This window comes from Coturnix japonica, chromosome 1, assembly GCF_001577835.2.
Source record: "Coturnix japonica isolate 7356 chromosome 1, Coturnix japonica 2.1, whole genome shotgun sequence".
Classification (NCBI taxonomy): domain Eukaryota; kingdom Metazoa; phylum Chordata; class Aves; order Galliformes; family Phasianidae; genus Coturnix; species Coturnix japonica.
The window spans coordinates 38,340,897-38,359,199 of NC_029516.1; the positions used below are offsets into that span (position 1 = coordinate 38,340,897).

General features: G+C 36.2%; 1 protein-coding gene across 1 annotated transcript; it reads left to right on the forward strand.

Moving 5' to 3' along the window:
- The first annotated feature begins 2,558 nt into the window (after positions 1 to 2,558).
- On the forward strand, positions 2,559 to 16,491 carry NTS (neurotensin). Its single transcript, XM_015857543.2, has 4 exons — positions 2,559 to 2,856; positions 5,902 to 5,963; positions 12,165 to 12,389; positions 14,327 to 16,491. Exons 1-4 carry the CDS (start codon positions 2,796 to 2,798, stop codon positions 14,471 to 14,473), a joined length of 495 nt encoding a protein of 164 aa, XP_015713029.1. The 5' UTR covers positions 2,559 to 2,795; the 3' UTR covers positions 14,474 to 16,491.
- The last annotated feature ends 1,812 nt before the right edge of the window (positions 16,492 to 18,303 follow it).

Genomic DNA, 18,303 nt, shown 5'->3' on the forward strand with positions numbered 1-18,303 from the left:
GAAGAAAGAGGGAGAGAAAGAGTTCTAAGAAGAATTTGTTTTCCTTATAAATGCTTTTCTGGGACATTCCTTTGCAAGAGCAAACTTTCTCATCAAGAAAAGCTTCAATGAAGATGACTTGGAGAAGTCAAGGTGATTTAAGGCATTAATTATTAAAAGGCTTAAAAAATACTAGTATGTAAGGAACAGAAGAAGCTACAGAAGCAGGAAAGAGTTAGAAAAAAGAAAATACAGGAATACTGAGGAAATAGAAGATAGTTCAATTCTACTGAGGAAAATATATACATATATATATATAATTGTCTAAATTCAGTTGTGCCTAATCCAAAGCATCTAAAGATAATATGTGAAGAACATTCAACATGATAAGAAAGCGAAGATTTTTAATACTGAAGTTTCTGCTTTTACATTTCTATTGGGGGGGAAAAAAAAAAAAAAAAAGAAAAAGAAAAAAAAAAGACAAAAACTAAGCAGGTGAAAACAAAGCAATTATAAGAAATATTATGTCTCATAATATAACATACAGTCATTTCCTCGGAATCACGAATATTAGAATTCCATGGTTATTATTTTTTATTTTAAACCAATTAGGTGATCTTTTTTAATGGGAGGGAAACTGGCAATTGTTCTCTTCCTGAGGAAAAAATAAAACGTCATTCCTGTAAATTCCAGTTACATAAGTATATGGGCAATTACACTATTGAGGAAATCTGTGACAGAGAGTAGGCACTAGAAAATACCTATGAAATATGATTCTCATTCATAGAGCTGCCTGAACTGCAGAACACCCACAGAGCAAAATCAGCTGCAGATTGGTCTTTCTACATCACGGAAATAATAGAAAATGGGACTGGAGGGGAATGTGAGTGGCCATCTAACCTCTGTGCTAAGGCAGATGAGCTGTAGCTAAAACTTTAATGGCACACTAGTACAGTCCACACAATGTGATATATACTCCCTCCCTCCCACCCTTCCTTCCACCCTTCCTTCCTTCCTCCTTCCTCCCTCCCACCCTCTCTTCCTCCCACCCTCTCTTCCCTTCCTTCCCTTTCCTTGTCTTTCTTTTCTTCTCTTTCCTTCTTAGTAAGGCAGAAAATGTGTTCCCATCAGTATGCAAAAAAAAAAAAAAAAGCAAACAAAAAAAACAAAAAAACCAAACCAACCCAGAGCTAATACCACTGGAATGCACTCAGCTGTATTTTTGCATGCATTTATGCATCTACAAGCAAACAAACAACAACAACAAAATTACAAATTTAAATTTTATCCTGCTACAAAAGTTGATCCAGGGAAGAAGGAAGAACTCTTCCCACTGGCTGTTCCCTGCAGCAGGGTTTTGAAACTTCTGCAGGTTTCCTGCTTCTGAAGTATCAGTTTCATGGCATAGACAGGCAGATAACGTAGAAAAGGATAACTGTATTTCAAAGGAAACTTTCTATAGCAAAGAGAACTTTCACGCAATCAGAATTCTACCAGTGCGTTCCTGCTATATATGGCATGTGCATCCGTACTTAAATGTATTCACAGGAACCAAAATGTTCTGCATTGTAATATCTCCATTCAACAGATGGAGCGTTTGTCTGTATCTGAGACAAATCACGCTATGAGCAGCGCCGCGATGGAGGCTGTTGCTTGTCTTTATCTTTTCATATGCACACTCCACGTTAAAGATTAACTTGCTCTACCCTCTACTTCAGACCATTTCCGCGCCTTTTTTTGTTTTTTTTTTTTTTACTACCGATCTCTAGGAGGCAGAGGAGAGACCGGGACAGTCCGTGACAGCTCCCAGCCTCTCGCTGCCACCTCGACCGTCCCGGTGCAGGGCCGTCCGCCCCGTGCTGCCTCCACTTCGTCCCGCGGTGCCCCACGGCTTTCACCTTCGTGCGCTCTGGGCGCTGACCGCGGAGCCCGCTCTTACTGGGTTGTGTTACCAATGTTGTGAAATTCAAGCAGAACACTTACACCTTAGGATGAATGTCTTGAGGGAGAGCTTACTCTCCTTGAAACAGCAGCTGTTGTCTCTCTTTTCGGAACGGGTAGTCTGATTGTGGCAGACGTTAGCATTTCTTAGCACCTATGAAAAACCTTTATCAAGTGACTTTCCCGTTATCTCTCGCTCTCACATAGACTTCATTTGATTCTATTATCCGCTGTGCCCCCCCTTCTACTCCCCTCCCCGTGTTTCCCCACGCGGCAGGGAAAGCCAAACCGACGATAAAGCGCATCCCGCGACGGCCGCACGACGTGTTCGCGTCTCTGCGCAGCCCGTGACCCGGCGCATCCCACACGCAGGTGTCCGAGCATCTGCGGAAACTTTTGCTGTTCATAAGTAATTATCATATCTGTAGCTGGGGGCTTTTCGAGCTCGACGGGCAGGTCACTGCCGGGATACGAGCACTCCGGTGCGTGGGTGGGAGTGGGGATGCTGAGCGCCCCGCTACGCGCCCCGCGGGGCTCCGCGTGCGTCAGGCGGGAGGTGGCGTCAGCGGCAGCGGGCGCGGAGCGGCGGAGGGGAGCAGCGTGAGCGGGGGGGAAGGAGAAGGGGGAGGGGGGACTGTGAGGGGGAGGGGGGAGGGCACTTCATCATGAGGCGATGGCTGCACAGCCGTGACATCACCCTGAGGCTTATATAGTTGGGGAAGGGTCCGGGTCCCCCATCTGGTGCCTGCTGCTGCCCGCTAGTGCGTGTGCTGAGGCGCGGAGCGGCGGCACTCTCTCTGTGTGTCTGTCTGTCTCTCTCTCCGTCTCTCCCCAGGATTTATGGACTTTACTTTCTAGAGAGCGGCGCGGCAAGGATGAAAGCTCAGCTGGTGTGCGTGGTGCTGCTGGCCTTGGCCTCCTGCAGCCTCTGCTCAGGTAAGCCCTGCCGCGCCCTGCGCCCCGTGCCTCCGTGCGGCGGGCAGCACCACGCGGCCGGCCGCTCCCGCAGCCTCGAGCGAGACCAAACGGGGCGGGGTGCGCTCACCTCGGTCTGAGGCTGCTGATCTCTGCGGGCGCCCACGGCTCGCACCGAGTGGGCTCTGTCCAGCATCACGTTGTCCATCACTCCCGTAATTTACGCCCTATCTGCAAACCATTCCCCTCAGCAACATCGCTACCACGATTGTTAGTGCAGAGTGGTCATTGAGAAACGTCGATGTAGACTGTCCCATTAATTTTGTTGCTGCATTTGTGATATTTGAATCCCGGGTATTTCCAGGCTATCACAGGTGCTGTGTTTTCTTCTTCCTTCCATCAGAGTACAATTCAGCATTACTATATATGTACTGTAGACACTTTTTAGTAGCTGAAGTACAGGTTTAGGATTCTGGGGGGAAAAAAATCACTACTAATGATTTCAAAATGAAGACCAAATGCTGGTCACAAAGATGCTTGTGTTAGATGTAAGTGCATTTCTACTCTATGATCAGTTGATTTAGAAACAAAAAAAAAAAATAGGGTCATATCTGAAAATGCACCACCAAGTCATTTGGAAAGTGATATAGCTAAGAATGTGTTATTTAGATAATCAGTTTAGGATTAAAATAATAAAAGAAAAGAATTGTGGCAAATAAGCAGGTGTACAGTGACAGATGCATAGCAGAATAAGCTTCAAAATCCAGTCTCACTGGTGTACAAATTGCTGTTTCTTGTAAAGGTAAAGTGTAGATTTACAATTAGATTAATTTTTCAGCTTAAGTATCCAGGAGGACTCAGAACTCCTTGTTTTGGATGCAAGTTTCCAATGTGCATTTCTCCACAGAAACAAAATGTAACACATTTAAATTTGAATTTTGTCGTGGCTTAAGCATAATCATTTTGTGTACTTTACAGGGCTGGTGTTCTTAGGGACAGGGTTAAAGTTTATTATTTTTTATACATGTATATGTAGATTTTCAAGCAAAACCATGATTCATATTTTCAGTGAGGCAATTTAAATTTCATGAAACACTAAAGTCAAAGATTTGAGTGGAAATTAAAATAGACTCATATAAAACCAGCAAAATTGAATGTGTAACTGACATGATGGTTCATTTGTTCAGAAATTTGGAATTATATTTGAATGAGAAATGTCATAGAGAAGTTTGTGCTGAAAAGCCAAATCAGTTTTTACTGATGTGGACAGTTAAGTCATTAGGAAAATGATCAATCATTTTCGTTTTATTTTGAAAATATTTGCCCTCAGGAAAGTGTGTTCTAATAGAAGACAATTATTTCTGTAGAATGTAAATATACAGAAAGAAGCTGTATTTCCTATCGATAATAAGGTAAGCATAAAAAAGACAGCAAAGTGTGTGGATTTTCCTCAGATCTGCACAATAATCTGTAACCAGATTGCTCTCTTGAATATTTGCTCTTCTTCTGCTTTTACCTATCATCTGTCTTTTTCACTCCTGAATTATCTGAATATGTTCCCTTTTCCTCCAGGCTTTGTTTCATTCTTCACCATATGAACAGTTTCCTAAGTAATATCCTCCAGACTTCTTTTCTCATTCAAAATGTTTCTTAATAATCATCTATTCAGCAAGCTTTCCACTTCTGCATCTGTCTTGTACCCTTGGTGGTGGGGAAACTACGTTCTGTTCTATCTACAGGGTTCTAACTAGATGCGAATCATTTCATTGCTACAGAATACAACAAATTGTGATGCTGTCATGCGTGCACTATTCACTCATTTGCAAGACCTACTATCAGTAGTCAAAATTTATCTGAGGTGAACTTGTGCTGCCAGCAGAAAGAACTTCATCACTGATGAAGCTATTGAGAGACTAGGTAATCCTGAAAACAAGTAGTGCTGAAATGGCTGAAAGGCATTAGGCTCTAGAGAAGTTGCTAGTGACATGCTGTTACTAGTGACTTTACTGCTGTCCAGTCTTTACCAATATTGTCAGTAACAATTTTTAAGTAAAAACAGTAAGTGTAGCGTACTGGTAATACAAAGCTGAACATCAGCATCACTACAGAGGAAGACTGACATAAGGCACAGACATTTTTTGGTGACTTTAATACAAATGGAAAGCAGTATAACTATACAAAGTGATTGTTTAGGAAATAATATTCACTTCTATTAAAAACTCCTTTTAGCAGAAGCACAACCAATAAAAATGTCTGAGGAGACAAAGAACGTGGTGATAGTATCTGACCTTACTTGAATTAGGGGATGCCAAGATTTTTCAGATATGAAAGTAGCAAAAGCCAAAAATATTGCAGAAAGCTACTTCCTTAGCAAGTGGTAAGCATAAAGGTGGTTAAGAACTGAGACTTCTGAACTTGCCCTTGCTGTACTGGGCTGAGATCAGTGACTTAGTGAATAGATGGCTATTGTGTGAGAGTAGACTAGATCAGAGACAGAAACAGACAGTCTAATAGATCTGAGCATAGCCCTTCACCAAATAAATGTTCATGGAGTTTCCAGAAGAATGGCTTATATCCAATAGACTATAGCAGAGACACGGTAACTTCACATTAGTTTGCTGGTCACCATTTAAAAACACCTTGAAGATCCAAGTTGAGAAAGATTGTGATTGCTCCCAAAAAACAGCAGCTAAGTAACTGTTAGTTAGTAGAGGTGGCGGGTAGTAATTATGAAAATCAGACCGATTTTGAATGAAGAAAGTTGCACCAGTGTTTGTACTGAAACAGCTGAAGATTAATGGGCCTGTCTAGGGGTTGACAGTGAATTCTTTCGTTTATGTTAATAAGCTTGATTGTGCACTGAAACGTAGTGAAGATCCATTTCAAAATACAGTTTTGGTACCAAAAATCTCATAGTCACATTAGAACACATTGCTGTGAATCCACTTTTATTTCTGTTTCCCTCCTCTGCCCCAGCTCGTTTGTCTATCTATATTTTGTTTGTTCAATTCAGATGTCCATGATTTACGATAAGATAATGAACATATGTTACTGGTTTATTCCCAGATTCAGAAGAGGAAATGAAAGCACTAGAAACAGATTTATTGACCAATATGTATACATCAAAGGTAATTATTTTTTCTCTTTTAGTTGATAGTTAGAAAGCAAATGAATTCTCATTACAAACCTGAAAGTCTTTACACAAAGTAATAACTTGTGGTCCAGACCTGAAAGTTCAGTGCTAGACATTGCTTTGGTGCAAGGTTTTGTCAGTTCAAAGGAAATTTAAAGGTGTTGATGTGACACACACAAAAAGTGTTCCTCACGTATAACATTGATACTTCCATTAAACTGTCGAAAATGTGTAGAGGGATGAATTTATAAGAAGAAATGTGTTCCCAATAAGATTATGCCTGCTGAAAGCTAAATTAACCTTTAGACAAATCTCTAAGTGAGATTTTTATGCAGAACTTTTTTTTCTATGTGCATATAAAATTATGACAGTCATAAAGCAAAATCTGTTAATACATATGCTGATTTTGGTTTAGGAATTTCATTATAATGTTAGTACAAGAACATGGGGGCATGACTATGAAACTATTAATCTGGTAAATGACATTTCCTTGACAAGTAGCCAGACTATGAATGATGTAGATGTTATTTAAAACAAGTAGACAAAAGTTCTGTTCCAAACTCATACTAACGTAGGTGAAGTAGCAAGTGTTGCACATATGTATTGAACAGGCTGACAGACACATTCTCAGCACTGTTATTTTCCACAAATGATCTAAGAAATATGTATGTCTAGTGTTTCTTCAGCAATACTTTGAAGAAAAAGCTCCAAAACAAGATTCATAAGCTTCAAGTTGAATGATTTCATGCTTGGTGCTTGGTTTCACTGGTAAATAAAATTATGTATATTCTGTATTTTTTTGTATGTGAGCTTTTTCACAGTATCATTTGAATAAACCAGGATAAGAAATGAGGCTGAAAAATACATTGTTCTAGTCTGATCTGTCAGTTCTTAAGTTCCCACATTCTTTACTGGCATAAAGATCACAAACAAACCTGTTTGCCACTGGCTTCTCTAAAGAAAGATTTAATAGAGATTATTTCCCAGAGACAAATTTTAATGTTCTTTAAATAGTTCTTTCTCTGCCTGCCAAACCATAATATGCCCTGGGAAAAAAACCCTGCAGCTATTCTATTGCTGCTACTGATTTGAGTCGGACTGTGACTGTAAATTCCACTTCCATCTTTCCTTCTCTTTTACCATAGAGTACAATCTCAGGTAACTAAAAATGCTGAAATACAGTGCACCTGTTGATAATACAAAGATGTTTGTTATATACTATTACGTGTTGTTTTACATCGTGTAACTTACTTTTTAATGGCTTTATGTTATATATACTGCAAGTGAATTGACACTTGAGGTTGATATAAACAACAGATAATGGAGACATTTTAATTCTAAATGATAGAATTTTAAATCATTATTTCAAATTAACTAGTATAAAATGTACTCTTTCTTGACAGTAAAAGGCATAGTGGAACCACTAAGAAGGTGTATGAAACTACAAGACATAGATCCATTCATTACTGAAATAATTTATTATTATTATTATTATTATTATTATTATTATTATTATTATTATTATTATTTGGCCTCCGTTAGTTTTTACTCTTCATTAGAACAGAACCATGGTTCTGATCTAAAGACTAATTTTAGGATGGCAACTATGATACCTGACTGGCTTTGTGCCTGAGATTAGTCTCCAGCTGAAGGCAATTACCATTAAATTGTATTAATCATATTTAACACTGACTTGATAATCAACAGCAAGGGAAATCCAGCCAATTTAAACAGACTCAGTGGTTCTCAAATCACTTATGTTTCTGCTATTTCACAGAAAACTTCTAGCTATGTAGCTACTTGTGAAGTATGGTATCAAATGTATGCAATATTATGGCCTTTTTTTTTTTTTTTTTACTGTATTCTTTTGACTTCACAGACTGTTGACAAGTGTCTTCTGGTCTTTTTCAAACTACTCTTTAAAGTCACCCATGTGCTGAATATCTCTCCATATTTAAAAATTTGCATTCATGCTTTCATGAACTGCATTCAACTTTTAATATAGCTTATCACTTTTCTCCCCGTTACACCTTGGAGAAGATACAGGAATCAAGCAAGACCATAAAAAGCTTTATATATCTATCTTCTAAGATAAAGTCCAAAGAGCCTTTTTGAAGATTTAGTAAGATAACCTGAAGTATCACAAATATACAAATTATTTCCTGCTGTCTTTTGCATCAAAATGATAGATCTACTCCCAGCTTCTTTAGTGCTAACATGAATCTACCATTTGCATGAAGAACATCTTGCCATCTTGATCTCAAACAAGACTGAAATGCTATTAGTTCAAGAGGGAAAAAAAAAAAAAAGTTAATTGAAGGAATCATCATGACCAGAATACACATTTGAGATTCCTACTTACATGAATTTTACGGAATCTTGAGTTCTCTGAGCTTGAATTCCTGTTCCTTACTGTATATACCTAGAAAGTTTAGCCTTCGTATCAGGCAGATGAGGCTGCAGCTGCCTAAGAATTTCTGTCTTCCAGACTCAGTTATTGCAGTTATTGCATGCAAGTCCTTATATTTATATAGGCATTAGTATATGTCATAGAAGAACTTCATTCTTAAAGGCAGAAAATATTTTCGTTATTATTTCTACTGTTATAGTCTGAATAAATTCAATCACTGTTCTGAAAAGGAACCATTGAAGCACCTATGTAAGGACAGTGTAGACCTACTGACATAATACATTTCATACTCCTGAAATGTATGATACTATCATTTTTTTGAAAATGATACTTTCACATATCCCTCAGTGCATTACTGAAGTTATCTGGATGCTTTGTGTGTTATTAACACTGCTGGATAACAGGTGATCTCTCTGTCTTATTCTGTGCAGAGGAAGTCATTAACCAAAACTAAGGACAGGGAAGTACACCAGAAAAGGCACTGTAACAAGCCTTCAGTTCTCTGCATTATATCTCATGAATTCTGTTAGCTAAGTCCAGGTGCTTTACCTAGCTGTTCAGTACCTTGGATTTTTCTTGATCATGAATCTTTTTCACCTGATTTCACTAGATAAAGGCAAGATAATAATACAGAGAGAATGGAATATTGTACTTATTTTATTTTAATTAACATTTAGGTGGTGTTCATTACCAAACAGAAACAGCAAAAATTATATTAAAATATATTGGAGCATCATTCAATCAGAAATGGAAAGAAAAAAACATATATTGTCACTTGAGATTCTCTGTAGTTTTCACAGAAAAAAATATTTTGTCAAAGAGGGAAATCTTCTCAAGCTTATTTATTTTTCATTGACAACGTGGAGTTCACATTCAGTATGCAAAAAGGTATGGGAAACCATATTATCTGAGTCATATTTCAGAAGCATGTTCAACAGTGGAAATACATATATCATATTCACTTCATGAATTCTTCATCATTAATAATTTTTAATTCTGATTCATATGGCAGTCTCTTTTGTTCCACCAGGTACCTCCCAGATTTTTTTCAACTTAATCTTCAAAACAGTTTATTTCTTCTTGGCAGATATAATTTCTTTGATCTCTCATGTAGGTGTTTTTCCAAAACATACCTTGAGCAACTGTAGCTGGTATTGCTTAGACATCTGTGGAAAATATTTCATACACTGAATATCTACCTGAACATTTGTGTTAAAGTCATCTGAAATTGTATTTTTGCATGTTTTTTTTGTTTGTTTGTTTGTTTTGCTTTTGTTTGTTTATTTTTTAACATACCCACTTCAGTGATTTTCCATAACCTATAAAACAAAGCTGTATGATTGTAATGTTTGTTGTAATAGTGAAGTAGATTATAAGAAAATATAAAATTATTTAACTCTTGACTGAAGTTCATAATGCTTTATAGTCTTATTCTGGGAGCTGGCAGCAGTGTAAGTCAGAAGCATGTGTATCCAAATGAAAATACTTTGAAGTGATGCATGTTATTAATGAGAATTAGACTCCCTTGACTAACAAAGTATGCTTGCATACAGCACTGTAAGATTTTTTCCCTAACCTCATAAGTAGCAGCCAAGACCAATTGCACATAATGGAGACTGCAATTTAAGTATTTTGCTAATATATAAAAAAATGTTCCTGAAAAAAAAGACATACATCAAGGTAACATAAAATAATAACTCCAGATCAAAGTGATTCTAGAAGTTAAGCAGGAAAGCATAATAAATTTCTCTAGTCCTTTTTTTTTTCCAGTCCTATCTACCAGCATAGTATTGCTTTCAACTCAGAATTCTCACTTTGCTCACGCAATACTGCTCCTGGATTTTATTCTTCATTGCAGTTTAGCTGGCGAAGCTCTAGTTCATATTTCTTTCATATACAAGGAGAAAGAATTGTATTGGAAAAGGCTCCTCATTTGGCAATAAAAGCTCTGTGTTTGCATTTCAGAAATATTTTAAAACAGAGTAAAGTTTTTGAAACTTCAGTGGACAGTTGCTTTTTGGCTAAACTAGTTTTTGTTAATTAAATCAAGCATTCTGGAAAGATGTCAATTTTGTTTTGAACCTGCCAGAGCTTTTCAAATAATTAGACTAATGGGATGCCTGAGTGGAGTTCCCAGATGGAACAGCGCATGAGTCCAAAGTGAAAAATGTAGAACCTTCTGAATAAGATTTGAGATTAGTTTTCTTCTCAAAACAAAATACTGTTTGTTATCTGAGCCCTAATAGAAATCTAAGAACATAGCAGTTTTAGTAAAGACGCTAAATTACTCTCATTTTGAAATTCATGCGTGTACCAGTTGTATACTAAACTAATGATTATGGTTGAAAGGCAATTTCTTGCAACTACTGTTATTAGTGATGAGAGCTTTTCTTGTTCTTCACTAATATACATTTTCATCAATTTAGCATAAAATTATTTGCAAATATGCACAAATCTTGCATATAATATCTCTTTGTTAGAAAATTTCCTTAAACAAACAATAGGTTGTTTGATTACCCAATGTTCAGCTAGGTAAATCTGCATCCACAGACTTACTTAATGCTGTTGGTGAGTAAAAGGCAATGTCTGTATTAGTGTAATACCTGTATTTAACTTAACACACTCAGGACAAAGAAATAACATTTCAGTTCATAGGTAGAGTATAATCCTAGTATATGCCTCAAGGGCATTAATTGCCATTAATAAACAGGAATTTGCTATTTGACTTTTGATTGGAGATTGTTCTGCTTGAATGAAACTAATCTTTATTTTCAACACTAAGAGGAATACAATTTAGAAGAAATAATGACTGGGGTAATAAATAGATAATAACCAAGGAAGTGGCAAAGACAACAGAGAAGGAAAACAGTGAATGAGGCAGGAATTAGGTTTTTCTAATCAGAACTGAAGAAAATTATTTCAATAACTGTTTTTAAAAAGTGTAAAAAGTAAAATTTCTTCTTATCATTTTCTAAAGGTTTTAAAAATTAAACAGCTCTGAAATAGTGTAAAGTATTGGATAAAACTATAGTGACATTTCTCTTTTTATTTCTGTCTTTCTGTAACATCACTGAATTGTTCTGTTATGGACCACCCAAAGACAGTTGATCTCATGAAGTATTTCAGTCTAGCCACTAAATACATTGTTTGCACAACTCTCTTCTGCCTTTACTACATCTTCATTTGAGCCCCTAGACCTATTCACATCTCTTAACACTCATGACTTTCCAGTATCCAAAAACCCTGGGGCTTACAGATTCCATAACACTGGCTCCAGCTTCACCAGACAGCTTGCCCTGAAGCAGGGACTCTGTTCCATTTCTTGGGGAATTTTGAAATGACTGCTATTTGTTCTGAACTGGGGAGGAGCGTCTAGTTAACCACAGGCATCTAGCTTGGAATCTGGCACTGGGAATTTATCCACTGGGCTTGACTCACTGTCCTGATTTACACCTATGAATTTATATTATATTAATTTCCATTTGTGTTTTTGTTTGCACCTGTGTGGAATGACTATGAAATGCTGCCATTCTGGTTTGGTAGCAGTTTATTTTTCCATTGTGTATATCAGCTTGGGGGGTAAGACAATAGGGAAACAGTCTTGGTGTTTTTAATAAAGAAGTTGTCCTAATTTCAACATTCTAGTTATTGACTTAAAGCTGGACAGATGAAAAGGACTTCAAACAAACATACTTGTTCATTCCAAAATGTTTAAATGTCACACATTACTACTCAAAATGAAACAAAAGTTGCATTATATTATGTAACATGCATTTGTATTTTCAGATGAACAGAGCAAAACTTTCTTACTGGAAAGTGACCCTGCTAAATGTCTGCAATCTTATCAACAACATGAACAACCAGGTAGGGGAAACGGTAGAGGTAGATGATGAGGATCTCATTTCTGGAAGACAGTTCCCCGCTGCTATGGATGGCTTCAGCTTGGAAGCAATGCTGACAGTATATCAACTCCAAAAAGTTTGCCACAGCAGAGCCTTTCAGCACTGGGAGGTAAAATTAAGTGTCACAAATGCATGTTTCAATGACTGTTACATTTTCAATCACTGTTTGTAGTCCCAGTGATCTTTTAAATTTCAGATCCCAAGTGTTCTTCTAAACCTTAAGTGTTCTTGGCTTAAATCACCTCTTCATGTTTTCTAAACTATCCTACTTTTTTGCTATTTTCTAATTTTTGATTCTGATAATATGCCACTTTGTGAAAGAGTTGTGACTTAGTATAGTTTCTGAAGAGCTAAACATCTGTTTTGGATAAAGACACGTGAACAAATGTGAAATACTCTTATCTACATAATTTTCCCACTCTTTGTAGCTATTCCAAGGAATGAAATAAACATATGAAAATTAGCCAGAGCACAAAATTAATATGTGCTTAACAGACATGAGATTACTGCAGATTTATTCAAGCATAAGTAAATTTAAAAGAGTTTCTGAAAGGCCCTAAGATGAACAGGATGCAAAATACATACATGCCTATGTATACCTGTAATTTTACCAGATACTCTAAACTTTTTATAATTGCTAGGAAACTAGTAGCAAGGGAGCTCCTGATTTTCTGTCCCTCCAGACCTTACAGTTGCTACTCCTATGAGTAGTAATTGTTTTGTGATCTATCTGTGATATGTACCTTACTGTAACATTCACATAAACACACTAGACAGAATCTACTCATGTTGTAACAAAACACACCAAAACAAACACATCTATGTATCACTATCCACTTTCCAGTAAAACCAGGTTCTTCAGCTATCACAGTTCATGGGCAATCTGACTGAGTCCCGATCCCCTTTTGCCTGATGAATCAGAACTTTATGTTTGCTTAGGGTTGTTGTACCATTGTACCATTTAGGATGACCCATAAAAAAGCCTGCAGCATCTTTTAGAGCCAGAGTTTTTTGAGAACTCTTCATTGGTACATTTGTTGTTGAAAATAATCTACCATAGAAACAAACACATTCCATAGCCCGTGACTTAATCACAGCTCCTTATTTTATAATTGTTTCACCTTCTGTGGTGGTTGGAAAGCTCCACTTCTAACAATATTGCATGTGAAATTTAAAAAGGATGTTTCTGTATCAGCCTAGGAACATGGTTATCTGGTGCAAAAATTTCTAAGGCACAATAGAAGGAGAAAGAACAGAGCTAGAGGGAGAAGGACTGAAGACTTGAAATAAACAGTTTATGTAATGAAACAAGTTCTTGTGTTCTTACTCACCCAGGACTGACTCCAAACTCTGTTGAAATGATGAAGTTTTTTTCCATTTATATCAACAGAATTTAGATGAGAACTCATTTATTAAGTAATTAAGTGAGTAAGAGAATTTGATTGCTTAGGAAAATACTGAGGTGAGTCTAAAAATGTTTCTAGCTTAATGCCTTTCAGCCTGACCATGAAAGAACATGGTAAAAGAACAGATGAAATTTTAATAAATAAAGCAATGATGAATCTGAAGAAAATACTTAAAAAACTACAAGTAATACTTAAATACAATTAAATAACATATTTTAATTGAAAAAGATTAGCTTTCTTGTACTTTATTTCCTTTCTTTTTTACATTTTGATTTTTAGCTGTAGAATTTTGTGATAAAAATATTCCTCAAAATCTGAAGTTAGCAAGGAGTGGGTGTTTCAGGAGGTTTTTAGGATAAATTAACCATTATGACTGACAATGCTAAGGAAATTATTATTTAGCCCCAGATTGACATACCAGCTTTCCTGTAGTCAAAAGAAATCGTCTTATTAAGTTTCAGTGGAATTTAAATATCACTACTCTAGGACTCTGCTTGTCTGTAGTCTGATCTTAGAGAAAAGTCAGAGTTTGGGACAAATAAAACTCTTGTGGAATTTATGATTTTCTTAAACAAACAAACAAACAAACAAACAAAAAAAAAAACCTTGATACTATCCTGTGTTTTCTTACATCCTACAGTTACTTCAGCAAGACACTTATGATCTAGAAAATTCAAGCCAAGAAAAGGAAATAATGAAAAGAAAAAATCCTTATATTCTGAAACGTCAGCTGCACGTGAACAAAGCTAGAAGACCATACATACTCAAGAGAAGTTCATATTACTGATGCAGCAGAGGAAAACAATGTGTATTTAGTTTATAGGTAACTGTGTGTTATAGTTATCTTATTTAACTTTAAAATCATACCTGTGTGAAAATATTCTATGGAAGATCATCAAGATGATAACATAACTGTGTCTTTTTTGCAATTGCTGTTTCTTGATTGTGATTTTTTCCTACCTGAGATTAATTAGACCAATACATTTTCAAATAAATCTAGTTTCTAAGCATGATGTATTGTACACAACTGAGATTTCAACCTATTTCCAACAATACAGCAGCCTTTTCCAATTTTAGAAAGTACACTGTCATACACTGAGAAAATTGATACCATCCATAAATCTTACTGAAATTCTTAACAATTTCTTACAGAAACACCTGAAACATATAGGCTTGCAATTTTTTATATGGTACAGTAGTCAGGCCTGCCACAGTATTTTATATATTGCCCAGTTTAAACTATTAGAGATTAGATCTAAATAAAGAGAGCAATATGGTCTACTATTAAATGGCATTTTCAAAGGTCATATTTAAAATGTCCTGCTTGTAAGTGAATTTAAGTTCTTGATTCTTAACTTGTCTCTGAAGAGCCATAATTTAAGGAAATACAGTAATGAGACTTCAACAAAGTATGCTGCTGAGAGCAAAGGCAGATATGCTTCAGAATCCTGGATATCACTGGTTAAATAAGGTTAAGAGTTTAAATAATCAGTAAACTAATTTATGGTGTTTACCTAATATATGAATGCTCAGGAAAAAAAAAAAATAAATAAAGACAAAAAATAAAACATGATTCATGCTCCTGTGGTGTTACTGGAAAATCAGTATACTAATCCAGTTACATGAGAAATTTTGGAAAAATATTTAAAATAGGACTTTAGTAAGAACAACTTAAATTTACTATTGAAATCTATTTCCCCCTTTCTCCCTCTACAAATTTGTTATGTCAACAAGTAGTTCTGGAAGTTAAAAACAACCTCGGAATTCCATAGACACAAGGAAGATTTCAGCATGAAAAGAGGTGTTTTCAACCTCTAAAGTACTCAAGAACCACTCAAAATTCACACTCCATCCATCCCTAAATGTCTGATCATTATATCAGATTTGGGATCTCATGCTCCTGGATTTCAGCTTGGAAAAGAGTCTGAAAGAACTGAATGAACCAATACCTAAAGTAGAGCGAGAGACCGTGATCCATGAAACCTTGATTCCCAAGCCAGGAGACAAAAATTGGGAATAGACATTGGTTTTCAAGGCTGCCTGTTTTCTGCTTGAGGTATTTCCTCAGAGTGTTCCAATAAATGACCAGAAGAAATCACCCAAGGAATTACCATATTCTCTCATACATCAGATTTTCTGTCAGTTACTGTTAAACATATAGAAGGGTACACTTGTAAAACATACCCATATCAGTGATGATACCAACTTTGATAAATGGAGAGGGATTTATTTATTTATTTAATTTTAATTTATTTTTACTGTGAAATGTATTTTCTCTGCTCCAAAGCTAATTCTGTTTTCTCAAGTGTTATTAGTCAGTTTATTTATTAAGTAGGCACTAAGAGCATGCATTCACAAGATATAACTGAGCATACACTAATTACTATAATAATCATAATTTGAAACAGCTAAGTATTTAAGCACATTTTGTTTCAATGATTTAAATGCTTAATGAACTTAAGAGCTTTGCTTAAATATGGCTCTCATAGAATCATACCCTTTGATTTTTATTTTTATGAAATGGTTGTAGAATTAGACTAGAGACACAGTATGTTCTCAAATGAAGAACATCCCTCTTTCTATAAACCTACGAGCTCTATGGTTCCACTATGACAGCTTAAATTTCAAATTACCTGTTGATTTGAAGTAACAAGGCGAAATGTAGCTTGTTCTAAAATTTAGTTCAAGTAATATTTGAGGGGAAAAAACAAACAAACAAACAAAAACCCTAGGTGTTCTTCAGATGATTATTTTGTAGAGAACAGGGAAAAAAAAGAAAAAAAAAAAAAGTTGCCAGGTTATAAAGTTGCCAGGTTATTTTTTCGATGTATTCATTTTAAGGGCGTTAAGAATATTATAATGTGACTGTCACCTGAGAGAAAATGCTAAAATTTTCAGAAACAAAAGCAAGCATTTTGCAGGTGATTTAGATACTCAGAGTGATGGTAGGGGATCTCCTAAGATGTTCTACCTGCCTAGAGGAAATAACCTTCTGACTGTGTGCTTGCTCCTTGCAAGTCACAGTAAACAGATTAGCCAGGTACTCTGGCTGAAAATGGCTTAAAATAACCCATTTACTTTCAGCACACTGAATCCATACAGGGTCAGCTATTGTGTGTCACTGAGGGAGGCAGCTCTTAAAGTGCGACAGGGTAGCTTCTTAAATTGATCCCTAGCATTTGATAGAGGTGTTCAGGGATTTGTGAGAGAAATGTCATTCAGAATGAGAGGAAGTCCTAACTAGATGAGGAAACAATATCCATGATTTTATAATGGTCGGTAAAGTTGCAAAAGTCAGTGCTGGCATTTCATGTTATTGGACACTGGTGAAAAGCAAGAATTAAGTTGTTAGAAAACACACCAAACCCTAATGATTAAGTCAGATAAACAGAGCTGTAAAGGGTTGTTTTGGTTATCTGGGGAACCTTTATTTTCTTGAAATTTGATTTTACTTTTAGCTATTCCTACTTCCAACTAGCCTCACTGCTGTGGAACTGCAGATTTTCTTTAACCCTCCTTTTTAGATGATGCAAGCAAAAAATAAATAAGCTGGAAGGCATATTTACTTCTGTTTCACCCATTATATCAGTGAGACTCAGGGTGTGAACGTTGTCCTAGTTCTGAATTGCCTGTGAAAACACCATTGTATTTAGAATCATAGAAATGATCAGGTTGGAAAAGACCTTAAAGATCAAGTCTAACAACAACCTAACTATACTACCCCAACTCTAGCAACCCTCTGCTAAATCACGTCCCTGAGCACCGCTTCCAAATGGTTTTTAAACACATCCAGGGATGGTGACTCAACCACCTCCCTGGGGAGCCAATTCCAGTGCTTAACAACCCTTTCTGTAAGGAAGTTTTTCCTGATATCCAACCTAAACCTGACCTGGTGCAACTTGAGGCCATTTCCCTTCATCCTGTATTTGCAGTAACAATGGGCAATGACTGGACTTCAAGACAGAGGAGGCCCTCACAATATGAAAAGATTTGTAAACACAGAAAGACTTTTTTCTTTTTCTTTTTTTCTTTTTTCTTTTTTTTCTTTTTTTCTTTTTTTCTTTCTTTTTTCTTTTTTCTTTTTTTTTTTTCCCCTGAAGTTCAGAATTGCTTCATGCCTAAAAGTGGTTTGAAGACCATTAACTCATGTTGTCAAATTGGCTTAAATAAACTACTTTGATGTGGACAGTTTTATTTTTCAAAAGGCAGTTACTGAGAGATGCATTCTTTGTCTCCATAGAGGAGAATATTTTTTCCTACATAGTCCATTGCTGGCATTTATAGATGAATAATTGTACTAATTTTTCAGAAATTTGATACTTAATATTTCAGATATTCCTCAGATACTGGATATTGTCATGCAGACTAATTGTATAAAACTCTGAACAATTTCTCATGTAGAACTGAGATATTATTTGATTGGATATCTTTTTCAATAGCTATCCTCTATAAAAACAAAACACGTATCCAAAATACAATTTTGATCATCTGGTTTCAAAAATTGCCAGATTCTGGGTACTTGTATGGGTCTGAGAAATACAGTAATCAGGCAACGGTCTGGACTAAAATGAATGTCTGACTCTTCTGAAGTAGTAATGTTGAGAAATGACATGGGAA